The 27,314-nt window shown below is 47.0% G+C and overlaps 1 protein-coding gene across 2 annotated transcripts in view; it reads right to left on the reverse strand.

The window, feature by feature from the left end:
* The window catches only part of LOC138815844 (protein bassoon-like), a 72,714-nt gene extending 45,768 nt beyond the window's left edge, over positions 1 to 26,946 (reverse strand). For both annotated transcript variants that reach the window (XM_070005218.1, XM_070005217.1), the window contains exon 1: positions 26,680 to 26,946. In XM_070005218.1, the coding sequence (XP_069861319.1) occupies positions 26,680 to 26,897 (218 nt within the window). In that variant the 5' untranslated portion in view covers positions 26,898 to 26,946. The remainder of the gene's footprint in view (positions 1 to 26,679) is intronic.
* Between the last annotated feature and the right edge of the window lie 368 nt (positions 26,947 to 27,314).

Consider the following 27,314-nt stretch of genomic DNA (forward strand, 5'->3'; position numbering starts at 1 on the left):
GCCAGGGCCATCTTGATTTTTTTTTGTTGTTTTATTTATTTTTTGCCAGTCCTGGGGCTTGAACTCAGGGCCTGGGCATTGTCCTTAAGCTTCTTTTGTTCAAGGCTAGCACTCTACCACTTGAGCCACAGTGCCACTTCTGGCTTTTTCTGTTGATGTGGTACTAAGGAATCGAACCCAGGACTTCATGCAGGCTAGGCAAGCACTCTACCACTAAGCTACATGCCTAGCCCCCAAGGATCCTTTTTTTAGGACACCATAAAGACAGAATCCAAGGGGCTGGGAAGGTGGCTCAGTGGTAGAGCACTTGCCTTGCATGCCTGAGGCCCTGGGTTCGATTCCTCAGCACCACATAAGCAAAGAGAAAAAAGCCGAAAGTGGCGCTGTGGCTCAAGTGGTAGAGCGCTAGCCTTGAGCTGAGGAGCTGAGGAACAGCGCCTAGGCACAAAGTTCAGGCCCCACGACCGAACCCCAAAAAAAAAAAAAAAAAAAAAAAAGACAGAATCCAAGATGCTGATGTTTACAGTACCTCACTGCACCAAGATCTGTATTTCATTTGAGTCTTGGAATTTTGAGTCTTTCCAGCCTGTAGTGATTAAGCCAGCCTTCAAATGTGACTCCAAGGCAATAAAGTATCTCTTAAAACTTCCCTAACAGGTTCAGCTTCCTGAGAGGACATCTGGTCAACCAGGTACATTCTTAGCCATAGCTCTATAGCTTTTTGTCAGGAGCCTTGGCCTTCTGTTCACATTTCCTAGTCTTATCTTCTAGGACTAGTTCCATGGCTCCTGAGAGTGGCCAGAAAATCGGATTCAGCCCAAATCACTGAGGTTCCTGCTACAAACAAATATGCTGGGATACAACATGAGAACAAATGTGGGTTGTGTAGCCTCTCACTTTCCTGATTCAGAGGGAAAGCTCTTAAAGCTAAGAAGTTCTCATCAGGAGTTAGAAGTCATTGTATAAAGCGGATCCTGCTTCTCTCAGGTTCCAGTGACTACAAAGCCTAGGACTATAGCCCTTTAGCAAAAGGACAGTGCTATGTGTATGTCAGCTATCTTCCAGGCCCTACTGCGAGGAGGAACTCAAGATAAGACAAGAGAAAACTGAAAGCCTTTATTTTATTTTTGATGGTCATGGGGCTTAAACTCAGGGCCTGGGTGCTGTCCCTGAGCCTCTTTGTGTTCAAGGCTAATGCTCTACCACTTGAGCCACAGTGCTACTTCTGCTTTTTGAGTGGTTAATTGAAGAAGAGTCTCATGGGGACTTTTCTGCCTGGGCTGGCCTCAAACTGCAATCCTCAGATCTCAGCCTCCTGAATACCTAAGATTACAAGTGTGATCCATCAGGGCCTGGCTGCAAGTGTTTGTGATTATGGAGAAAGCAGGCCCTAGCTCTTCAGCCCCTTCCCTCAGAGGGCAAAAACTAGGACTCTAGCCCAGAAACTTCATTAAGTCACTGCCCAGTTTTCAAACCCAATGTAGAAGAGACTTAGTACACAGCCTGCCTACAGAGCCTTCTAGAATGCATCATCAGCCCACACAGGTAGCTAAGAGCTTATTTTACACCCAACAAGAAAGAAGACAAGCTGGATGCTGGTGGTTCATACCTGTAATCCTAGCTTCAGGAGGCTGAGATCTGAGGATCAAGGTTCAAAGCCAGCCACGGCAGAAAAATCCATGAGACTTTTATCTCCAATTAACCACAGAAAAACCGGAAGTGGCACTGTGGCTCAAGTGGCAGAGCACTTGCCTTGAGCTAAAGAGCTGAGGAACAGCGCCCAGGCCCAGAGTTCAAGCCCCACAACTGACAAAAAAAAAAAATCAAGAAAGGAGACAAGGAGCTGGGAATGTGGCTCAGTAGTAGAGTGCTTGCCTAGCATGCATGAAGCCCTGGGTTCCATTCCTCAGTACTATATACACAGAAAAAGCCAGAAGTAGCACTGTGGCTCAAGTGGTAGAGTGGTAGCATTGAGCAAAAAAAAAGCTCAGGGACAGTGCCCAGGCCCTCAGTTCAAGCCCCAGGACTGGCAAAAAAAAAAAAAAAAAAAGGAAGGAAGGAAAGAAAGAGGAAAGAGAAAGAAAAAGAGACAAGGCCAACAATCTTTCAACAACAAATTGTGTGTCAACAATCTTTCAGGCTGGGAATGTGGCTCAGTGGTAGAGTGCTCAGCTAGCATGCATGAAGCCCTGGGTTCCATTCCTCAGTACCACACCCACAGAAAAGGCCAGAAGTGGTGCTGTGGCTAGAGCTCTAACCTTGAGCAAAAGAAGCTCAGGGACTTTGCCCAGGCCCTGAGTTCAAGCCCCAGGACTGGAAAAAAATGCACATGGTTTAATGTAATGGTCATTAAAGAATTGTAAACATTAAAAAAAAAGAGTCTTTCAAATTCTTCTGTAACCACTCAGCCAAGATAAGCCAAGAGAAAACTACACATTTTTATGTCTCGGGAGAAAGCAGGTCCCAGTCCTCTGACTTTCGGCAAAAACTAGGACTCTAGCCCAGGAACTTCCTCAATTTCTGCCCAGTATAAGATAACTCCATATATGTATCACTAATAATGAGTAGACTGAACTTCTGCTGTGCTCAGTACTGGGATGTATGTAGAAACACTCTACAAACACTTGATACTTCCAACTTAGAAGGAGAATCTATTATGTGTTGCTTAAGCTTTGGTCTTCCTTCTCCTTCCAACCAGGGTGTCAGGAAGGAGTAGAAATTTTCCTGTGGACAGCCACAGTCTTGGGTGGTCACCAAAAAGAAGGAGCCCTCTTTCTGGCCCTTGGGAACCCAGTTCATACTGTTTCCAAAAAGAATTTTAGGACTGGACATTGGTAGCTCACATCTGTAATCCTAGCTACTCAGGAGGGCTGAGATCTGAGGATTGTGGTTCAAAGCCAGCCCAGGCAGGAAAGTCCATGACACTCTCACTTGCAATTAGCTACCAAAAAGCTGGAAATGGTACTGTGGCTCAAAGTGGTAGAGTGCTAGCCTTAAGCACAAAAGCTCAAGGACAGGGGGCTGGGAAGGTGGCTCAGTGGTAGAGTGCTTGTCATGCATGCATGAGGCCCTGGTTTGATTCCTCAGCACCACAGAAGCAGAAAAAGCCAGAAGTGGCGCTGTGGCTCAAGTGGTAGAGTGCTAGCCTTGAGCTGAAGAACTGAGGGACAGTGCCCATGCCCTGAGTTGAAGGCCCAGGACTGGGGCTTGGACACATTGAAGTATAGGCCAAGAAAGTTTATTAGTAATGCATAGTTAGGACAGGATGATAGTATACAGCCCAGCCATGCATGTGGTCACATCTGATAACATGGTGTAGGGGGTATTTTAACATCATGGGTATTTATGGTGGAAAAGTAGGTGGAGTTTGCTTAAATTCACCTTAGGCTGACCGCTCCCCTAATGACTGACACCTAGTCCATTCTGTTATTCTTACCATTATACTGCTTTATCAACTGGCCTAGAGATATCAAGATTAATCTGCTTACTAAACTTCCTGCAAAAGATTCCTCCATCTCCCCCACTTTACTCTCCCACTCCTTCTTACTGCATTAGAGATGGGTTCTCATTAACCCTCCACACACAAGTACTCATCCTGATACTGGGTGATTAAGGCTTCCTAGTCTTTTTTTTTTTTTTTTTTTTTTTTGCCAGTCCTGGGGCTTGAACTCTGGGCCTGGGCTCTGTCCCTCAGCTCTTCAGCTCAAGGCGAGCATGCTACCACTTGAGCCACAGCGCCACTTCCTGTTTGCTGCTGGTTTATTAGAGAGAAGAGTCTCATGGACTTTCCTGCCCAGGCTGGCTTTGAACTGCGATCCTCAGATCTCAGCCCCCTGAGTAGCTAGGATTACAGGCATGAGCCACTGGCACCTGGCACCTCAGCTTCTTTGGCTCAAGGCTAGCACTCTACCACTTGAGCCACAGCGCCACTTCTGGCTTTTTCTGTGTATGTGGTACTGAGGAATCAAACCCAGGGCTTCATGAATGCTATCCAAGCACTCTACCACTAAGCCACATTCCCAGCCCTCTTAGTCTGGATTTAAGGTCAAAACCTCTTATCCAAGAAGCCATCAACCTTTTTCAGGTGGCTTAAAAATCTGCCTTGACCAACAAAGGCCCTGCCCCAGGTTGGCCACCAGCATATCTCTCTCTCCACGCCCCCCTCTGCTATTCTTCCCCACCTCCCAGGGTTCAAAGTCTGGGGAGCAAAGTCTCAGGGATACCCGTTTCGATTTTCACATGCTAAGAGCATTAAACTTGCTTTCTTAGGCTTAAATTCCATTAGACAGATATTCTCACAAGTAAGATCTTCTCAGTTTGTGCATCTGGGAGCAGCGATTAAGACCTGAGTGGTGGAGGTGGAGCTGTGGAGATGTTGTGCATGCATGTACATGTGCATGCGTATGCTGATATGTGCTTGCAAAGGTGAATTGGTAATGCATTGCCTTCATGTACAAATGGGCATGCGTGTGTATGTGAGATCCCACTCTCTGCGGCTAGATGCTTGAGTAATGCCTAAGACTGGCAAAGAGGCCTGTTTCCCAAGGGAAGGGCAAGAGGCCCCATGCCTAGAGTGCCAGGGCCAGGCTGAGCCAACAGAGGGGCCGAGGCTACCCCCAGCATGAAGAAGAGTGGTGCCAGGTACACAGTAGGCATTGAGGAAAACATTAGCTCTTGCCTTCCTCTCTTCCTCTGCTGGCTTAACAGCAAGTAGAGTGGGCAGGAAGCCTGAGATTCTGATGCCAAAGTCTCAGGGATGTGGGAAGTAATAAGAAGTCCAGCCAGCAATGCTGGTAGAACTGGATGGTCTATGTTTGACAAGAGAGGAGAGACCAGAGGCTCTGGGAGCCAGGCTTATTCAAAGACCCCCTGGCACAGAGAATCAGGCTGGTGAGGGGGCCCACATAGCCCTGCTAAAGGAGTGAGAAGAATATTGTGATCTCAGGCCTTGTCCTGTTTTCAAGGAAGAGAGAGTATCTGGGGCAGGTGCTGGGGACCCAGAGATCAGGGTTCCAGAAGACAGAGTAGAGTACCTAGAACAGATGATAGGGTAAATTTAATCAAAAAACCCTGGGAAGGGGAGAATAAGAAAGAGAGAGAGAGAGAGAGAGAGAGAGAGAGAGAGAGAGAGAGAGAGAGAGAGAGAGAGAATCCTGGTGGCCAACCTGGGGCAGGGCCTCTGTTGGTCAAGGCTGATAGGGCTTAATATGGCACCCAGAGCAGCACAAGGGTGCAGCTTCATTTAACATCTAATCTACAGGGCATCGAAGCTACAGGGCATCATATAATCCTGTATATACCACCGTTGTGGCACCAAAGCTCACACTCGGTATAGTGATAATATTAAAACCACTGAAACTGTTCACTAAATTAGTTAACTTTGTGCTATGTGATTTCCTCCCCCCCCCCGCCCCCCCCTGCTCAATAAAAATGAGAGGGAGAGACTGAATCCCTGTGCAAAATTGGGGTATGCCTCTCATGGGCTTCAGAGGTCTTTATTTTGTCCCTTCCCTGAGACAGACTCCCCCAAATCCATGAACAAACCTGTAGACAACCTAACTCAACAAGATCCACTCAATACTCCTCACACCCAGGGCCCTTTAGACAAGGCTCCAGTTCCTTGCTAACTCAATAATCATGTTACCATCCATCAGGCCTGAATGGTCTAGAGTAGCAATTCAGGCAGACTGCTTCGGCAATGCCCTCCACATAGCCAGGTAACTATCGGTAGAGCTGTGGGCATCTGCTCACACATACCCAGTTCTAATGACCCCACAGGAAGAAGTGTCTACATTAATCAGGCAGCACACCAGCAGCAGGCAGAGATGAGTGAGTCATAGGGGCAAGGACACTTGCCTTAGTCTCCGGGACTAATATAGAACAGGAAAGAAGCAGAGCAGGACCTATGCCCCTAAAGAGTTCCAAGATATTTGTCCTAGCAGCGGAAGAATCCAAACCTACCACAGTTATGTAAAGCCAGACCCCAGGTACCCCATAAGAGGCAGACATCACCAGGTGCTGGTGGCTCACGCCTGTTATCCTAGCTACTCAGGAGGCTGAGATCTGAGGATCATGGTTCAAAGCCAGCCGTGGCAGAAGCAACCATGAGAGACTTTAGTCTCCAATTAAGCACTAAAACAAGCCAGAAGTGGAGAGGTAGGTATAGCCAAGTAGGTCAGACCCATCTACTGATGGAACAGGAGGCTCCGGACATGGCTCTGCAGGGAGCTATGTAGGATGTCAACATTTCTGATGTTTCCCCGACACACAGTGCACCCCCTTTCCTTCCACACAGGAGGACAATCTGTCACTGGTGAGAAGGCAGAATGCACAGAATAGGACATAGGACTGAGTGAGAAATGTAGTCATTTTTATGCCAGGTGTCAGTGGCTCATGCCTGTCATCCTAACTATTCAGGAGGCTGCAATGTGAGGATCATGGTTCAAAACTAGCTCAGACAAACAAACACGAGAGACTCTTATGTTGTGGACTTACCTGCCCAGGCTGGCCTCAAACCACGATCCTCAGATCTCAGCCTCCTGAGTGGCTAGGATTACAGGTGTGAGCCACTGACACCTGGCCATCGCAGACCCTTGATATCTATGGCTGTAATTAATCCTCACATCACTCTACAATGTAGATCCAGATGTGAAAACCACGGAAGTGACATACATAAAGATCAGCAGTGATTCTCTCCCCCTAAATCTGTACCGTTTCCCCCTGAGTTCTTTAATGCTCCTATAATCTTTCCTGAACTGGGGCACTGCCACCTGCCCTCAGGAAGCCAGTGGTGTCAGAATGAGTTGTCTTGCTTCTCTAGGCAGGCAGAGAGGAGCAGGAGGGCACAGCAGGCCAAGAGGACCTGAAGAAACCGGTCCAATCTGGAAGCAAGCTCCTCCTAATAATACTCAAGGGGCAAATTCAAGGGCACTCCGAGGAAAGGGCTGGCAAGCTGAGAGACTCCCAGGAGACAAGGCCCCCTCCTCATATCTTTACTCCGGCAAGCCTTGTGCCTGACAGGCAGGCCCAGTCATGAGCTCATAGAACATCAAGTTCTTCTGCTTTCTCTTATAGCTCAGTCACAGAGAACAGAACGAGGGACCACGCAAAAGCACCAGATGGAGTCCTCTCTATTTTAGCCAAATGCTGTGACTCATTGAAACGAATCCTACAGTTTTCAGAAGTCTAATACCTGCCTCATATTGAAAAATATATAATAATAATAACAATAATAATAGAATAGATTCTTCAGAAGCAAACGATGCTAAGTGATATATATATATATATAAAAAATCTGAAAAATGATTCTGCTGGTATTATTCTGAGACGATATAACCCAGGCAAGATACAGAATTAGCCTTCACTCTGAAAAGAAAATTTCAGTAAGAAAGTGGCCTCAAAGGACTTAGCTTTACCCTCAACCTCATTGGCAAGACAAAGAGCCACCAGGTGGCACTGGAAGTGCTGCTATGCTCAGAAAATCAACTTCAAAGAAACCCACGCTTGTGTGTGTGTGTGGGGGGGGGGGGGTACCAGGGTTTGAACCTGGCCTTACACTTGCTAGGCAAGCATTCTACTGCTGAACCATACCTCCAGCCCTAATTTTCACTGGTTATTTTTAGGAGAAGGTCTTGCTTCCCACCTAGGTGTTTGCCAACTTTAGACTTCCTATTGTTGCTAGACACACAGGTATGCCAATGAGTATGGCTTCCTTTTGGGGAGACAGAATCTCATGGACTTCTGCTCAGACTGGCCTAGCATCACAATCCTATGATTCCTGCATAACTAAGGATGGCGGGCATACTTTACTGTATCTTTTGAGGAGTCTCACAAGCTTTTCTGTCCAGGCCTGCCTTGGTACTGTGATCCTCCAGTTCTCAGTCTCTCAATTAGCTGGGCATGAGGCACTAGCACCTAGATAAAGCCACAATTTTATTACACTTATTCTAGGCTTCTGGTTCCCTCACACATATCATAAGGTAACAGAGCCAGGACTCAGGGGGGCACTGGCAGGCCCTGTGTTTCATCCCCAATGCCAACCAAAATTTGAATTTTATTTAAAAAAAAAAGGTCAGCCTCCAAAGGTTGCTGACTGCCTTCCCTTAACATTTTTGAAATGACAAAATTCTAAAACTAGAAGACCTTTTTTGTGGTTGCCAGAGATTGGGGATAGGGTGGAAGGACGGGAGGGAGGTGGGTGTAATTGTGAAAGATCAGACGCAGTTGGAACTGTGTTTAGTGTATCTGGACTGTACTGACACATAAACAACTGTTCACAAATGATGTGATTTATACACATCTTAATAAGAACGCGTACAAATGAGTACAAGGAAGGTAGGCTCTTGGGAGGCTGGTGGACTGAGCCTCAAAAATCCAAAAGTGGGGGGGGGCTGAGAATGTGGCTTAGTGGTAGAGTGCTTGCCTAGCATGCATGAAGCTCTGGGTTCCATTCCTCAGTACCACATACACAGAAAAAGTCGGAAGTGGCACTGTGGCTCAAGTGGTAGAGCACTCGCCTTGAGCTGAAGAGCTGAGGGACAACGCCCAGGCCCAGAGTTCAAAGCCCAGGACCGGTTTAAAAAAAAAGTGTTTTTCATATAGTAGATGCTCAATAAAAGTTTGTTGAATTCATGAATAAATAGGTAGATGGCCCCAAGATCTCCTGGAGAGAAGGTCATATCCAAGACAGAGTCTAGCTTCACTAGAAAAAAATATTCAAGTTCTAAACACCAAAGCCCTTAACAGAGAAGAGTCCTTTAGAGCTGGGTACCAACCTCCTTCAAACTTCAAGTTTAGAGTTGAATCTCTAAAGGGACATAAGGCACTATATACTAAGGTAGATTACCAAATGCCACCAAGAAGGAAGGCAGGATGCTGACTATAAATAACTTCACATACTGCAAGTATCCCTGCTCCCAGTGAGACTCTATGAGTAGTATTGATGGGATATTTTTGTCAGTTGTGGGGTTTGAACTTAAGGCCTGGGTGCTGTCCCTGAGCTTTTCTGCTCAAAGCTAGTACTATACCATTTGTGCCATAGCTCCACTTCAGGCTTTTTGGTGGTTAATTGGCAGTAAGAGCCTCACAGACTTCCCTGTCTGGGCTGGCTTTGAACCATGATCCTCAGATCTCAGCCTCTTGCGTAGCTAGGATTACAGGCGTGAATCACTGGCACATGAGCACAAGTAGTCTTCTGCTCGGATGATTATAAATGAGAAAGGCAACTGCAGAATATATAAATGAAGGAAAGGAAATTTACATCACATACCAGGAAAGAACAAAGGAATTTCTAAGGGCCTCTTCCAACTAGGAGAACAGCCCTGGTCTGAAAGGACGATAAGAAGGCAGGTGCCAGTGGCTCACGCCTGTAATCCCAGCTATTCAGGAGGCTGAGATCTGAGGATGGTGGTTCAAAGCCAGCTCAGGCAGAAAAGTCCCTGTGAGACTCTGATCTTCAATTCACCACTCAGAAAACCGGAAGTGGTATTATGGCTCAAGTGGTAGAGTGCCAGCTGTAAGCACAAACAGGCTCAGGGATAGCACCCAGGCCCTGAGTTCAAGTCCCACAAATGACAAAAAAAAAAAGAGAATGAAAGAAAGGAAGGAAGATAAGAGCCACAAAGCTATCTGGAGTCCAGAGAATCCTAGGAATGAGGCCACTGATCTTTCCCTGCCTGATGTTGCTATAGCTCACAGAATCCAAAAAGCTGGGCACCAGTGGCTCACGCCTGTCATCCTAGCTACTCAGGAAGCTGAGATCTGAGGATCACAGTTCAAAGCCAGCCCAAGCAGGAAAGTCCATGAGACTCTGATCTCCAATAAACCACTAGAAAACTGGAAGTGGCGCTGTGGCTCACTCAAGCGGTAGAGCACTCACCTTGAGCTGAAGAGCACAAGGACAGCACTCAAGCCCAGAGTTCAAGCCCCACTACCAACCATATATATATAAAGACTGAGCAAAAAAAAAAGACTGAGCAAGGGGTATCCAGCTAGGGCCGCTGGAGCAGAATGGCTTGCCTGATGATATATCTAGGACACAGGAAAGGCTCCGAGCTTTTCAAAAGTGCCATGGTTTGTTCTAATTCGGGAAGAGACCAAAAAGTATCTGAGACCAAAATTGCTGATTCTTTGGAAAGTGGGAAGGTAGAGAGAAGTATTCCTATATTCAGTGGGGGAGGGGGGAGAAAAAAAATCAAGCCACTCAGTAATATATTCAGTATGATGCCATTTCCTCATTTCTGTGTGTGGGTACACAGAAAATTCATGGAGATAAATTCGTGAAGAAAGATCTTAGAAACAAGCACAGAAAAGAAGTAGTGCAGGAGAGCTGGGTATGTGGCTAAAGTGGTAAGGCATTTGCCTTGCAAGATCAAATCTCCGAGTTCAAACACCAATACCATCCAAAGCGAGAAAAAGAAAAAAGTAGTCTTATTTGGTGTAGTCATACCACAGGCCTGTAATCCCGGCACTTGGGAAGACGAGGCAAGAAGATCACAAATTGGATGCCAGTCTGGGCGAAATAGTAAGACCCAGAAAAACAGCTAGGTGCTGGTGGCTCACACCTGTCATCCTAGCTACTCAGGAGGCTGAGATCTGAGGATCATGATTGGAAGCCAGCCCGGGCAGAAAAGTCTCTGAGACTCTTCTCTCCAATAAACTACCCAGAAAAGGTTGGAAGTGGAGCTGTGACTCAAGAGGCAGTGTTAGCCTTGAGCACAAAAGAGGCTCAGGGATAGCACCCAGGTCTTGAGTTCAAGTCCCAGGACTAGATGGGGAGGGGAGTCTTTATGTCAGGCCTGGGAAGGTGGCTCAGTGGTAGAGTGCTTGCCTTGCATGCATGAGGCCCTGGGTTCGATTCCTCAGCACCACATAAGCAGAAAAAGCCAGAAGTGGCGCTGTGCTAGCCTTGAGCTGAAGAGCTGAGGAACAGCGCCCAGGCCCAGAGTTCAAGCCCCATGACCAACAACAACAACAACAAAAGTCTTTATGTCAGTTAATTTAATTCTAATACAGACTCAAGTGTTCCTAAAGAAAAAGATCCTACAAACTGAATCATCATTGATTGCTAAGGGACAAGTGAAGACAACTCTATATGGTGTCTGGGCCACCAACAGGCAGCCACCCCTGGGATTTCAGAGGCTAAGTTGAAAAGACTCTGGAAACTACCAGCAGCACCTTCAAAAGCAGCTTTGAGTGGGCCTGGGAAAGGGAAGAAAACCTAGATCAGGAGGTAGCAGGGTCCAGATGGGGGGATATACCTGTGTGTCCCCATATGTTGGAGAAAAGAATTGTTATTCATCTGAATCTCAGGCTATAAGAGAAAACTTCAGCAGGTGCCAGTGGCTCATGCCTGTCTCCCTAGCTACTCGGAGAGGCTAAAATCTGAGGATCAAGGTTCAAAGCCAACCTGGCCAAAAAGCCAGAAGTGGAACTGTAGTGCCACTGTGGTAGAGCACCAGCCTTAAGCAAGAAAAGTTCAAGTCCAGCATGCAGCATGCACGTGTACACACACACACATACACACACACACACTCACACGCGCACACACACACACACACACACACACACACACACACACACACACACACACACACACACACTCCTGCCCAAGGCCGGTAGAGTACCTGTACCATGAAACCCACAGAGTGGGTTCCAGAGAATTCTTGCTGCCATTCTTTTAGCCTTGTGCCTTTGGCTGAGTTCTCTGTGCTAGTCTATAGAATCCAGTAGGGCTGACTGTTGTTTCTTCACCAAATTAGAGCCTATAGCAGACCCTGGTATATAGCCTGGGCTAAATAAATGCTTGCTGATAGAGCTGGGAATGTGGTTTAGTGGTAGAGTGCTTGCCTAGCATGCATGAGTCTCTGGAGAAGAAGATGGAGGAGGAAGAGGAGGAGGAGGAGGAGGAGGAGGAGGAAGAGGTGGAGAAGGAAGAGGAGGAGGAGGGAGGAGAGAGCGGGAGGGGTAAGGGGAGGAGGCATGGGGGGGAGGAGGAGGAGGAGGAGGAGGAGGAGGAGGAGGAGGAGGAGGAGGAGGAAGAGGAGGAGGAGGAGGAGGAAAACAACTTTACTAGAATCACCCTATTTCTCTACTAGTGTTTAGAGCACACTGACATTTGACTAAGGTATACCTTTTGAGACTTCGATAGCTTGAAAGGAAGAAAAGAACTTCACCATCTCTGTCCCAATTCTCCATCACACCCTGAGCTCTTGGCTTGACCCAAAGTGCATTGCAAAAGTGGGCTGTTCTGAGTAGTCACATTGCCAGTCCTGGGGCTTGAACTCAGGACCTGGGCACTGTCCCTGAGCTTCTTCTGCTCAAAGCCAGCATTCTACTACTTGAGCCACAGCGCCACCTCCTAAGTAGTCCCATTGTAGCAGAGGCCTGACCTCTAATTTCCATCCAGTGAGGCCTGGGCTTTTGTCTTTTCCTTCTGGCCCTGAGGCTTTATAAACTAAGAATACCCTAAAACAGGCTACTGCTTTCCATCTCCACTCTTCTATATCTGAGGACGTACAACAGGGGCAAGAAAAATGTCCAACCCTAGCTCCATCCCTTCCCAGGGCCATGAAAGTTTCTTCATCCCCAAACAGCAACCCCTCCTGTCCCAATTACCCTAGACATGATACTTTTTGTTGTTGTTGGTGGTGGTGGTGGTGGGGCCTGAACTCTGGGCCTGGGCGCTGTCCCTCAGCTCTTCAGCTCCAGGCTAACCCTCTACCACTTGAGCCACAGCACCACTTCTGGCTTTTTTCTGCTTATGTGGTGCTGAGGAATCGAACCTAGGGCCTCAGGCATGCAAAGCAAGCACTCTACCACTGAGCCACCTTCCCAGCCCTGAAGTCAGTCTTTCTACCCCCACCAGTGGTCCTGACATGCACAGAGGAACCAAGAGAGCATGTAAACAAAATCCCTCAGCTCCTCCAAAGTACCACTTACTATCTTTTCAAAAGCAGTGCGTGAAAATGCTTTATGTACATGTGTGAAAATGGAACAAGGAAACTTGATGAGACTGGTCTGGGGGAGGGGGGAAAGGAGGGAGAATGATAGAGGAGATGATTATGATTAAGATGTATGCATAAATGGATGTGCTGAAATAAAACTTCTTTATACAACTAATGGATGAGGGAGGAAGGGAGGAAGGGAGGGATGAAGGAAGGAAGGAAGGGAGGGAGGGAGGGGAAGAAGGAAAGCAAGCAATATTTGTCTTATTTGTTTGTTTTTGCCAGTGGGGCTTGAACACAGGGCCTGGGCACTGTCCCTGAACTTCTTTTGCTCAAGGTTAGCACTCTACCACTTGAGCCACAGCACCACTTCCAGCTTTTTCTGAGGAATCAAACCCAGGGTTTCATGCATGCTAGGCAAGCACTCTACCACTAAGCCACCTTCCCAGCCCCACCATGTATATCTTTATCTGAGCTCCTTGGGGGAGAGTAAGGGGTTGGGATTAGGGGAGGCCATGTGGCAGATCCCATTTATTGGAAGCATCCAGAGTTAGCTGTCCTGTTCTGTGGGCTCCCTTCCTCCTCTTTTCCACTGGCTTGACCAGTATCAAAAACTACCTCCGTAGGAAACCCCTCCCCTCTAGCCCTGCTCAGTGGGTGGTTTATCTCAGACTGCCAGGCAATCAGGCCTAAGCACCATTACTTGCAAAAAATATTTCAGCACAGGAGGAGAGCGGTGATGGATGGTAGGCCATGGGAAAAGTCCTATTCCAGCCCACTGGCTTCTGACTCAGCCCAATGTGCCACCATCTGCCTCTTGGCTCCTGAGAAACATACATTGTAGAATCTCTCTGTCTCTCTGTCTCTCTCTCCACCAGTTGCCAATCAGCAGATTACAACCTCAAAGCCGCAACCATCTTCCCAATCCTGCCTTCTTCCTTCCTCCCAGTCTCCAAACCTGCAAAGGTTACTCCAGCTGAAAACAAACATCCTTAGCAGGCTGGGAAGGTGGCTTAGTGGTAGAGTGCTCGCCTAGCATGCATTGAAGCCCTGGGTTCGATTCCTTAGGTCCTCATAGATGGAAAAAGCTGGAAGTGGCGCTGTGGCTCAAGGGGTAGAGTGGATGCTAGAGCCAAAAATGCAAGGAGATATGACAAAGTAAGTAGGACTCGAGAAACAAAGGACTTCCACTCATTTTGCTGTATCATTGCTAAATGTTCTTTTTTTCTTCTCTTTTCCTTTTGTCAGTCAGGGGGCTTGAACTCTGGGCTTGGGCACTGTCTCTGCGCTCTTCAGCTCAAGGCAAGTGGTCTACCACTTGAGCCATGGCACCACTTACAGTTTTCTAGTGGTTTATTGGAGATAAGAGTCTCACAGAAGGCTGGGAAGGTGGCCCTGGGTTCGATTCCTCAGCACCATATAGTTGTACTGTCAAAGCTTATAGACTTCACAAATATTATAGACCATGATAATGATAATTTGCCTTGTAAGGGTTAAAATGTGTTTGTGACTTTAACTAAGTATCACTCTCCCACAAGACTGTGAAATTTATGTAATCACCTAATCTCAATTAAAAAAAAAAATTTTAAGCTCATGGGCTGGGAAGGTGGCTCAGTGGTAGAGTGCTTGCTTTGCATGCCTGAGGCCCTGGGTTTGATTCTTCAGCACCACATAAGCAAAAAACAAAAACAAAAAACCTGGAAGTGGCACTGTGGCTCAAGTGGTTCAGCGCTAGTCTTGAGATGAAGAGCTGAGGGACAGCGCCCAGGACCAGAGTTCAGGCCCCATGACCAACAACAACAAAAACAAAGAAGCTCAGGGTCAGTGCCCAGTGTCCCCAAGGCTGTCCAAAACAAAAACCCAAAAAAGCCAGGTGCTGGTGGCTCACACCTATAATCCTAGCTACTCAGGAGGCTGAGATCTGAGGATCACAGTTCAAAGCCAGCCCAGGCAGGAAAGTCCGTGAGACTCTTACCTCCAATAAACCACTAGAAAACCAGGAATGGCAGTGTGGCTCAAGCGGTAGAGGGCTTGCCTTGAGCTGAAGAGTGCAGGAACAGCACCAAGGCCAGAATTCAAGCCCTACGGCCAACTATATATATATATGCTCAGCTAGATTGTTCATGAAGATTTATGAAAAGGAGTAAGGACCAAAGAATCAAAGTGACCTTGTCTCTACAGGGCTGGTGGCCTAGGCTTTAGTTGAGAGCTTGCACAATAGGGTGGGACCTTTTAAATGAACTCTCCAATCCAAACCCTAAATTGCTGTATATAGCAATAAGGAGGCCGGACCGTAGTGGACCCTCAAGCCCCATAATTATCCCCACTGATTCAGAGCTCCCAGAGGAACCACACTCTTAATCAAGTTTAATTCAAACATGCTCTGTGGTAGGACATAGGAATGCTCAACCCTGTTCAGGGAAACTGGCATCAATTAATAGTCATTTATTGCTAGGTCTCATGCAGAGTGCTTTCAATTCTAACATTTCATTTGATAAGGCAAATGTTTGTTCAATTGACTGTAGTTGATTCATTCTCTTGGAGCTCCAGGATTGCCTCAATTTCCTCCTCTTCCTTATCTTTTTTTTTTTTTTTCAGAAACCAGGTGGCATTAATAGTAAAGTACTTGCAACTGAGGTACTACTCTATTTTACTAACCCAGACTTGACTACATAGATGTCTACTGATAGAGGGGCTTGAACTCTGGGCCTGGGTGCTGTCCCTGAACTTTTTTGCTCAAGGCTGGCACTCTACCACTTGAACCACAACTGTACTTCTGGCTTTTGGGTGCTTAGATGGAGATGAGAATCTCCTGGATTTTCCTGCCCATGGACTACTTGAGTCACAGCACCACTTCCGGCTTTTTCTGCTTAGGTGGTGCTGAAATCGAACCCAGGTCCTCATGCATGCAAGGCAAGCACTCTACCACTGAGCCACCTTCCCAGCCCCCCTCCATCCTTCTCATACTAGCTTTTCTCCTGTTATGTGTGCTTGGCACTTTCACCTGTAGAGTACCTGATGCTTCTGGGGACATCTATTGAAATGCTAGGGCACCTTTAAGAAAGTCCAGTGGTTAGATGGGTGACGGTGTTTCATGTTTTGTAATCTTAGTTACTCAGGAGGCTGAGATCTGAGAATCATGATTCAAAGCCAGCCCAGGCAGGCAAATAGTCCTTGAGACTCTTATAATAAGCCCCTAGAAAACCGGAAGTGGCACTGTGGCTCAAGTGGTAGAGCACCTGCCTTGAGCTGAAGAGCTGAGGGACAGCGCCCAGGCCCAGAGTTTAAGCCCCATGACCAACAAAACTAACTAAATAAATAAATAAATAAAAGGACAACAAATTGGACACCCATGGCTCACAACTGTCATCGTAGCTACTCAACAGGCTGAGATCTGAGGGTCGCAGTTCAAAGCCAGCCTGGGCAGGAAAATCCATGAGACTCTTATCTCCAATCAGAACCCTTCCCCCCACCCTCAAAAAAAAAAATAAACCCAGCCAGAAGTAGAGATATGGCTTAAGTGATAGCATGCTAGCCTTGAGCAGAAAAGCTCAGAAACAGCACCCAGGAATGGCAAACAAACACACACATCATCTGCCAAAGCCCAACAATGCCCTGGAAGGAAGCAATCTCCCCCACACACTGACATTTGAGGTGACCTGGTTGGAGCCCACAAAACCTTCAGAGCAGCAGAAGCTGCAAAAAGCACCAGATCCGTCTCTTTCTCTACAAGTGAAGGAATCAGCCAGCTTCCTGACTAGAAGGGACAGAACTAGGTCTCCTTTAGTTTAACCCTTTCATGTCCTTCCCTCCCTCCATCACAAAGCTTTAGACAACTCCAATGAGCCTGGTAGTCTGTCAGAACACCTGCAGGGCGTAGCTAGAACAACACTCAAGATGGCTAACAATCTCAGGAACAGCCAAGCTGCATCAGGCTCTGCAGGCCCAAGGCTCTTCAGGCCTGGGAAGGTGGCTTAGTGGTAGAGTGCTTGCCTAGCATGCAGGAAGCGCCTGGGTTCAATTCCTCAGTATCACATCCACGGCAAAAACTGAAAACGGGGTTGTGGCTCAAGTGGTAGAGCGCTAGCCTTGAGCGAAAGAAGCTTGGGGACAGCGGCCAGGCCCAGAGTTCAAGCCCCACAACGGACAAAAAAAGAAAAAGACAAAAAGACAAAAAAAAGGACGCTGATCTACCAGATGCAACCTTAAGGCAGGAAGTAAATAATTCCTCTCGTTGCTCTCAGCTTGACTCTGTAGCCATTTTGTCCCTTCTGAGAAATCTCTTCATTTAAAGCTGTTTCTAACACTTTTAAAGGATGTGTGATGTTGAACTTCTGATGGATGAGCTTGTTTTCTAACCTCAATGAGACTGAAGAACACGGGGTAAGTGCACTTTTCCTTTTTCCTTGTCTCACCAAAATCAGATATGAAAGGTGGAAGAGAGTTTGGAGATCATATTTATTGTGCAGGTCCTGGGGCTTGAACTCAAGGCCTGAGCTCTGTCCCTGAGTTTATTTTGCTCAAGGCTACTGCTCTACAACTTGAGCCACAGCTCCACGTCTGGCTTTTTTGGTGGTTCACTGGAGACAAGAGTCTCACGGACTTTTCCTGCCTGGGTTGGCTCTGAACTGTGATCCTCAGGTCTCAGCCTCCTGAGTAGCTAGGATTAGAAGCATAAGACACCAGCACCCAGCTAAATCTCTCATTTTTGTGATGAAATAACTGAAAATTTGTGGTTCTGTAGTACAGCACTTATTTATCAGAAACAATGCCCAAGACTTGATCTCCAAGACTTCAAAAACAGAAACAAAACAAAAAGAAACTAAAAACAGCTGAAGACGTAGCCAACCCTACAGTCAGTTTGGGACAATGTCATGATTGATTAAAACATAGCTCTTTTGGGGGGGTCTGGTCGTGGGGCCTGAACTCTGGGCCTGGGTGCTGTCCCTTAGCTCATCAGCTCAAGGCTAGCACTCTACCATTTGAGCCACAACACCACTTCCAGCTTTTTTCTTCCTGCTTATGTGGTGCTGAGGAATCGAACCCAGGGCCTCATGCATGCAAGGCAAGTGCTCTACCACTGAGCCACCTTCCCAGCCCCACCCTATACTATTCTTTATCCAAATGTCCTTCTTCCTCTTTTCTCTTCCTCCTTGCCTTCCCCAGGATCTTGCTGGATTTTCCTTCTTGAAGCAGGAGGCAGGAAAGTAGAGACAGAGCTCTCCAGCTGCGCTTCGTGTATGACATTTCAGTTTGCTCAAGGCTGCTAGCTGGTTGTTCCTTTAAATGGCTCATCTTAGGCCTTTGAAGCTCCCAGCCGAATAAGCTAATGTTGTGAATGTGTTCTGTAAGCTGTAAAACGCAACACCAATATATGTTCTCCTATTTTAGGGTATGGAATAATACAACCCCTTGTAAATCACGCTCTCATTTATCTTACCTCTGTGAGACAAAGATAAGTCAGAAGCAAACTATAATTGAAGGACGAGAAGGTAGAGAGTACAGAGCTAGATATATATTTTTTTTCTTTTTCTCCCCCTAGACCATAATCCTCATGAGGACTGAGCCCATTCTGTATTCCTTTCTTTGTTCTTATGCACCATCCGGGGACAGATTCAATTAAAGGTTGAACACACAGATACATTTGTACACACAAAAAAAACCTTTTATGCTAGGCATGTCTCTATAACCCCAGCTTGTAGATGGCTACAGCCAAGGTTACACCGTGAGATCTTATCTCACAAAACCAAACAAGAACAGGAAATATGGCTCAAGTGGGTAGACCTCTATAAGGAAAAGTAATAATAAAACCCTTTTTAAAAAAATGGAGGTTGAGTCAGGCACCAGTGGCTCACGCCTGTAATCCTAGCTACTCAAGAAGCTGAGATCTGAGGATCGCAGTTCAAAGCCACCTTGGGCAGGAAAGTACTTGAGTCTCTTATCTCCAATAAACCACCAGAAAACTGGAAGTGGTGCTGTGGCTCAAGTGGTAGAGCACTCGCCTTCAGCTGAGCTGAGGGACAGTGCCCAGGCCCAGAGTTCAGGCACCACAACTGACAAAAAAAAAAAAAAAGGAGGCTAGGATTTAGCTATGTGGAAGAGCATTTGCCTGGAAATTGTAAGGCCCTGAGTTCAGTCTTCATCTTTGCAAAAAATAATTAACAATAATAATAAACACAAATTAACATAAAATATTTAGTTGGGAATTGTTGGCTTAGCCCCATAATCCTAGCTACTCAGGAGGCTGAAATCTGAGGACTGAGGTTCAAGGCCAAGCCCAAGCAGAAAATTTCCCCAGATGCTTCTCTCCAATTAGCCAGCAAAAAAAGCCAGAAGTGGGGATGTGACTCAAATGGTAGAGCACCAGGCTTGAGTGAAAAAGCCAAGCAAGCACAGAAGATTCAAACTGGGAATGTGGCTTAGTGGTGGAATGCCTGATTAGCATGCATGAAACCCTGGATTGGATTCCTAAACAGAAAAGGCTGGACGTGGCACTGCAGCTTAAGTGGTAGAGTGCCAGCCTTGAGCAAAAGAAACTTAGGGACAGTACCCAGGCCCTGAGTTCAAGCCCTAGGACTGGCAAAAAAAAAAAAAATGAATACCTGATTTCAAGCCTCAGTACTAGGACAAAAACAAATTTTTTTTTAAAAAAACACCCAGAAAACTGACCTACTACTACATTGTTCTTTGGCACTTAAATTAGTCCAACTCCTTTTAGTGATCTCATCTCTCCATCTCTGAATCCATCAACAAACCTCATCTTAGAAAGGCAAAATTTCAAGTCAGGCATAGTGGTACACTCCTGCAATACCAGCTACTTCAGAGGTAGAGACTGGATCACAGTTTGAGGCTATCCCCAAGTATATATGCTATACCTTATTCAAAAAATAACTAAAGAAAAAAGGAGCTGGGTACCAGTGGCTCGCACCTGCAATCCTAGCTACTCAGATGGCTGAGATCTAAGGACTGCAGTTTAAGCCAGCCTGGGCAAGAAAGTCTGTGAGACTCTTATCTCTATTTAACCAGTAGAAAACTGTAAGTGACACTGGGACTTAAAGTGGTAGAACACTAGCTTTGAGGGAAAAAGCTCACAGACAGCACTCAGGCCCTGAGTTCAAGTCCCACAACCAACAACAAAAAAGGCGGGTGCTAGGGATATAGACCACGTAGTAGAGCACCTGCCTAGCAAGCACAAGACCCTGGGGTTCAAAAAAATATAGAAAGAAGGAAGGAGGAAAGGAGGGAGGGAGAGAAGGAAGAAGGGAGGGAGGGAAGGAGGGAGGGAGGGAGAGAAGATGGAAAGAAGGAAGGGAGGAAGGGAAGGAAGGAAGGAAGGAAGGAAGGAAGGAAGGAAGGAAGGAAGGAAGGAAGGAAGGAAGGAAGGAAGGGAGGGAGGGAGGGAGGAAGGAGAAAAGAGGTAAATTTCAGCTTGACTTGGAAGCATAGGACAAGTTGATTGACATCCTGGACTATATTGTAAACCCTGTCTCAAAAAGCAGAATTTTGAGCTGTGCATTATGGTGTATGCCTATAATCTCAACATTTATGAGGCTGAGGCAGAGGCTCTCCAGTTTGAGGCCAGCCTGGACCACATAGCAAGTTTCAGGCAGCCAAGACTATATAGCAAGATCCTGTTTCTCACACACACACACACACACACACACACACACACACACACACACACACACACACACGGAGAAAACCAAACAAGAGCACACACACACACACGGAGAAAACCAAACAAGAGAGAGACTACAGGGATATAATCAGCATAGTCTAGAATATGAGAAACCACAGAACAGTTTTCTAATACATAAATCATCCGAGGCATAATAGGAGGTCATTTATAAATGTAAAGAAACTGGGGAGATTTATCAGACAAATGAATCAAAATTGAATTCTACTAATTATAAAAATACAGTCAAGCTGGGTACCAGTGGCACATGCCTGTAATCCTAGCTACCCTAGAGACTGAGATCTGAGGATCACGGTTCAAAGCCAACCCAGTCAGGAAAGTCTGTGACTTCTTCTTTTTTTTTTTTTTTTTTGGTAGGTTGTGGGACTTGAACTCTGGGCCTGGGTGCTGTCCCTTAGCTCTTCAGCTAAAGATGAGTGCTCTACCACTTGAGCCATAGCACCACTTCCAGTTTTCTGGTGGTTTATTGGAAATAAGAGTCTCCCAGACTTTCTTCCCCAGGCTGGCTTTGAACCTTGATCCTCAGATCTCAGCCTCCTGAATAGCTAGGATTATAGGCATGAGCCACCAGCACCCAACTTCTGAGATTCTCTTTTTTGGGGGGGGGGGAATGGGGGAGTCTGGTCGTGAGGCCTGAACTCTGGGCCTGGGCGCTGTCCCTCAGCTCTTCAGCTCAAGGCTAGCACTCTACCACTTGAGCCACAGCACCACTTCCAGCTTTTTTTCTTTTTTCTTATGTGGTGCTGAGGAATCGAACCCAGGGCCTCAGGCAAGCAAGGCAAGCGCTCTACTACTGAGCCACCTTCCCAGCCCAGAGGAATTGTTATTGTTATCTCCTAGATGTATTGATCATATTTGGTCACATTAATACAAAGCCCTTATTTCTTTGAAATACTGTGGGAAATGGAAAGGGAAAAAGATATGTAGCTCTTGATTGGCTATGAGTTAATAATGATTGTGGTATAGCGATTGGAACACAGAAGCCTGCTAGACTATTCTTTCTATTTTTGTGCATGTTTAAAATTTTTCCATAATAGGAACTGGGGAATATAGCTTTGTGCTTGCCTAGCATGCACAAGGTCCTGAGTTCAATTCTCTGTACTGGAAAAAAAAGATAAAACTTTCTTCTTTTTTTTTTTTTTTTTTTTTTTTGGCCAGTTGTGGGGCCTGAACTCTGGGCCTGGGCGCTGTCCCTCAGCTCTTCGGCTCAAGGCTAGTGCTCTACCACTTGAACCACAGCACAACTTCCAGACTTTTTCTGCTTATGTGGTGCTGAGGACTCGAACCCAGGGCCTCATGCATGCAAGATAAGCACTCTACCACTGAGCCACCTTCCCAGCCCAAAGATAAAAATTTCCATTGTAATGTTTTTAATGGCTTCTCTTCTCCTAATCTCTCCATTACAATTTTTTTTTTAATCAACAGCCTCTCACTACTTCTACTAATGTTGGAAATGGTGATATACAAAACTATCCCTTTTTTTCCCCTGAAAATAAACATAAAATTGGTTACCTCCTTCTTGGGGTAAAATTCTTCTCCTTGTTGATCATGGGGTTTGAACTCAGGACCTGAGCACTGTCCCTGAGCTCTTTCACTCAAGGCTAGCATTCTACCATGTTGAGTCACAGCTCCACTTCCAGTGTTCTGATAGTTCACTGGTGATAAGAGACTCATGGACTTTCCTGCCCTGACTGGCTTTGAACCACTTCTACCTATCCCTCTCAGTATCTAGGATCATAGGCACATACTACCACACCTGGCTTAATTGGTGAGATGAGGTCTCATCAGTTTTTGCTGAGGCCTCCAACTATGATCCTCCCATAGGAGGCCTTTTGAAGAAGTAGAATTACAGAAGTGAACCACCATGCCCAGCTAGTATGCATTTTTTAAAACTCAGAGCCTTGCATTTGCCAGCCAGACACACTACCACTTTTAGTCATGAACCTAGTCAATGTGCAATTTGTGAAAAAGTACTTTCTGGGGTACTGGTAAGGTTCTGTATTGATCTGGTAGTCTGTCATGTCCTAGGTGAGTATATAGGTAAAATACCATCAAGTTGTGTACCCTTATTGTACATTAGGCATATCTAAAGAGATAAATAAAGAAACCCCCTTCCTTTAGAAGGATGCAGCCCATCCCAGGGCACACAGCTTGGAGAATGGCATCTGAGACAAAATTCAGGTATCTTCCCATCTGACACTCCTTGTGGAAGGTAAAGTCAATATAACTCTAGGGAGCAACCCTGAGGTGAGAAACAGGAAGTTCTTCCTTGAGGGACTCTTGGAGGCCCAAAGTTCCCCATGGGGAGCTTTATCCCAATGGGCTAAGAGACAGCCTTATAGATGTGTCACACTGCTATTTATGGAATTCAAGTCAGGCTCTCCATCAGTTGGAGCTGACCCCACACAGAGCCCCAATCAGCTGAGGATGAGGATGAACGGATTGATTCAGCCTGAGGTGGCAAGAGGTAATACAGCCATAGGAAAGAACCATGATTCAACTCCTGCAGAAACTCCCTCTAGATTTAGCCAAACAATCATCCTTCTTTCAGCCCTCTACCCACCTTTATGAGGTTTCTCAGTGCTACAAAACTCACAGTCTGGGGCTGGGAAGGTGGCTCAATGGTGGAGTGCTTGCCTTGCATGTATGAGGCCCTGGGTTCGATTCCCTCAGCACCTCATAAGCAGAAAAAGCCAGAAGTTGCACTGTGGCTCAAGTGATACAGCGCTAGCCTTGAGCTGAAGAGCTGAGGGACAGTGCCCAGGCCCAGAGTTTGGGCCCCACGACTGACCAAAAAAGAAGAAAAAAAACTCACAATCTTTTTTTTTTCTTTCTGTGCCAGTCCTGGGGCTTGAACTCATGGCCTTGAGCTCTTGTTTGGCTTTTTCCACTCAGAGCTGGCATTTTTACACCTCCAACTCCAGCTCTTTGCTGGTTAATTGGAGATAAGAGGTCTCCAGCTAGTTTCATACTTTGATCCTCAGATCTCAGCCTCCTGAGTAGCTAAGATTATAGGTATGAACCACCAGTGCCCAACAAAATTCACAATCGTGCTGTCAAAAAAATACATCCCTAGCCAGATGCCAGTGGCTCACGCCTGTAGTCCTTGCTACTCCGGAGGCTGAGATCTGAGGATCACATTCAAAGCTAGCCCAGGCAGGAAAATCCATGAGACTCTTACCTACAATAAACTACTCAGAAAAAGCCGGAAGTGGTGTTGTGGCTCAAGTGGTAAAGCACTAGTCTACAGCAAGACTTAGGGACAATGCCCAGGCCTTGAGTTCAAGCCTCAGGACTGGTAAAAAGAAAAAAAAAAGATGGCTGGGAAGTTGGCTCAGTGGTAAAGCGCTTGCCTTGCATGCCTGAGGCCCTGGGTTCGATTCCTCAGCACCACATAAGCAAAAAGAAAAAAGCCAGAAGTGGCGCTGTGGCTCAAGTGGTAGGGCACTAGCCTTGAGCTGAAGAGCTGAGGGACAGTGCTCAGGCCCAGAGTTCAGGCCCCACAACTGGACCAAAAAAAATTTAAAAAAAAAAAAAAAAGAAAAAGAAAAATTTTTAATCCCTATGCAGTACTCTTTCTTGAATGCCCAGAGGCATAGGCCTGAGGGATTTTTTTTCTCCACCAATGGGCCCAATCAGTTCAGCAGCATCTCAGAACAGAACAAACTAAATTTGGCATCAGGTATCTGAGACGAACTGGTGAAAGGAAGTAGAAGCCATTCCAGTGCTGAAGGAGAGACAGACCATGTCTCTGTCTTCCTATGCAGCTGTCTGCCCAGGCAGCTGAGGTATTATGATAAGCCAAATATAGGCTGGAAGAGTAAATTCCACCTCTGAAGCATCTCTGGTCTTGAGCTTTGATAACAAAGAGCCAGCTCACCTCCTGAGCCTGACAGCGCCTTGCCCATAGCAAGGAAGACATGGTGTGTCTGCTAAATCAAACAAGAACCCACGATCCCCTAATTTCCAACAGCTCATGGCTCTGCCCTGCAGCAGGATACATATATGGAAGAAAAATAAAATGCTGAAAAGGAATATGAGCCGTACATACCAGCCTCCTTTCTATCTCTCTCAGCTGTCCAAATCTTTACAAAATTCTACCTGCTTGTGGGCTCTACAACATCTGATAGACCACTAGCAGAGCAGCCTGTCTGATTAACCAGAAAAGAAAGGGCTAATTCTCCATACAGAGAGCTCCTAATAGCAAGGTGTTTTTCCATTCAGTTATAGAAGCTTTTCCTAGGAGGTGGAGTACTTAAGTCTGACTATGCTTCTGTCAAGCTAAAATCCAAACAGCGACTCAACCCCGCAGCAAGATAGTCAGTATATGCAATGCTAAGAGTTGTGTTATCCAACTGCATCACTGTTAATAGATGATGTAAAATGGGCAGATCTACCTCTTAAAAGGGATGCTCACAGGCTAGCTTGTTTGCGACCAGTTTCAGGCTGCTAATAGCCCTTCATCACTGTTAGCTGTCTCAGAAATGACTTCTCACCAGGTGCTGATGGCGCATGCCTTTAATTCTAGCTTCGTAGGATGCTAAGATCTGAGGATCACAGTTCGAAGCCAACCCTGGCAAGAAAGCCCACTAGACTCTTATCTCCAATCACACACACACACACACACACACACACACACACACACACACACACACACACACACGCTATAAGTGAAAGTGTGGCTGTAGTGGCAGATCAAAAATGCTCAGAGACAGTACCCAAGCCCTGAGTTCAAGCCCAAGGACTGGCCCCAAAAAAAAAAGAAGAAGAAGAAAAAGACTTTTGGAGAAATAAATACAACAGACACAGGCAAATGAAGAGACAGCAGACAGATGATAGAGACATAGACAGGCAAATAGACAGACAGACAAATAGATGATAGATAGATAGATAGATAGATAGATAGATAGATAGATAGATAGATAGATAGATAGATAGATAGATAGATAGAGATACACATACTTCTACCACACAGAGAAGACAAAGCTATTTGCCTTTTCCTTAGATGGGGGTAACAACTCCCCCAGGCTTAGATGGTTCAAAAAATAATACCTTCCATTTTATCTTGTCATCTCTTGGTAGTTTTCCTGAGTTTTCCATCTACTGACTTATATGTTGGCATTCCTCTCTCCTCTGCAATTCACTGCAACTTGATTTGTTTTATGTTTTTACAGAATGTGCGTTGGCAAATGTTTAAACCAAGCTGCTATCACAGTATTTGGTCAGAAATGTTCTGCTGAAAGCATTCTACATGTGTTTCTGCTTTTCCACTGGTTTGATCCAGGTGGTGTTCTAAGTCACTGAGGCTTATCTGGGGTTAGGTAATTTCATAGCTTTTTTTTTCCCCCTTCACCTGAATGTATATTCCCTAAATCTTGGTGAATGCTCATGACTATTAGTAGAGCTTGGCCTACTGCTCACCAGCGAGCAGTTTTTCTTGCCCAGAGATGGTTAACAGCCACTAAATGCCTGAGGAACACAGAAGACGGAGTTCACGGTTCAACTATTTCCATATCTCTCAGCTCCTTACGGTGACACTTATCTTTCCTGACAGCCACTCCCATTGTCTTCTTTCCTTGGCCCCAACACAATGGACACATGCAGACACTGGCAGACAAGGGAGGATGTTTTCCATCCCATTGCTCCCCTAGTGCGGAGAGACCAAGCTAAGGTTACATAAGCCCCTCCTGAGTGGTTAGAACCCCAGGGTTTGAAGAGAAGGGTTTGGGAGTTCGTGATGGAGTCACGCTCTACAGGGCCTTGAGACTCTCGGGCTTGCTTGCTTGGCAAGAAACTGGGGATGGATGGTGGAAAGTGGGGGTGCAGAGGCTGGTAAACCAGGGGCTGGTTTGGGGGGGTTGGTTGGTTGTTTTTCCCACGACCACCTGACTCACGCCCATCTGGCAGAGCTCAACGTGCACCCCCAAAAACCTCCATGCCCGTGAGATCGTGGCACCTCTCAGGCCCACGGGGCTTATTCAGGCTGCAGCAACCCTGTCTCCTCCGACCCCGTCCCTGGGTCCCCAGACGTGAGCTTACCTGCCGGGGCCTGCGCCAGGGCCAGGGCCGGGGCCCGGACCCGAGGCTGGAGGTCCCGCCGCGGCCCGCGCCGCGCCCGCCGCGGGGAGCTGTCCACCGCCGGCTGGTGCTGAAGGAGGCTTCCCTGCACCCGGGCCGGGGCCCGGCCCCAGGCCAGAGCCTCCGGGCGGCAGTGGCCCATCACCAGCGCCACCCTCCAGGCTGGCCTCGTTGCCCATGGTGGGCGAGGTGGGAGGGCGGGAACCGGATCGCCCTGGTTCCCCGGGCCGGCGGTTCCCCGGGGGTGATGCTCACACTCTAGGCGCCGCCGCCGCCGCCGCCGCCGCCGCCATCTCCCAAGCTGGGCTCGCGCGCCGCCGTCTGCTACTGCGCATGCGCGTCACATCCCTGCACACGCCTCTCCCCCCCCCCCTTGCCTGCACTCCACACGCCTCCAGGGCGCGCACGCGCACGCGCGCTCCCGCCAACCCGGCGCGGGCGTCGTGGTGGGGAAGGGGGGGGGCGGGATATGGGAGGGGGAAGGAATCGGTGAGCACGCACCAGCCTCCGGAGCGCTGGGATCCACGCCGCCAAGCACCCGCGCATGCGCCATCCGGGGGTCAACGCGGCGCTAGCGGGGCGTAGCGCTGGTCCAT

The sequence above is a fragment of the Dipodomys merriami genome, unplaced genomic scaffold (genome assembly GCF_024711535.1).
Source record: "Dipodomys merriami isolate MVZ:Mamm:240054 unplaced genomic scaffold, mDipMer1.0.p SCAF_672, whole genome shotgun sequence".
In the NCBI taxonomy this organism is placed as follows: Eukaryota; Metazoa; Chordata; class Mammalia; order Rodentia; family Heteromyidae; genus Dipodomys; species Dipodomys merriami.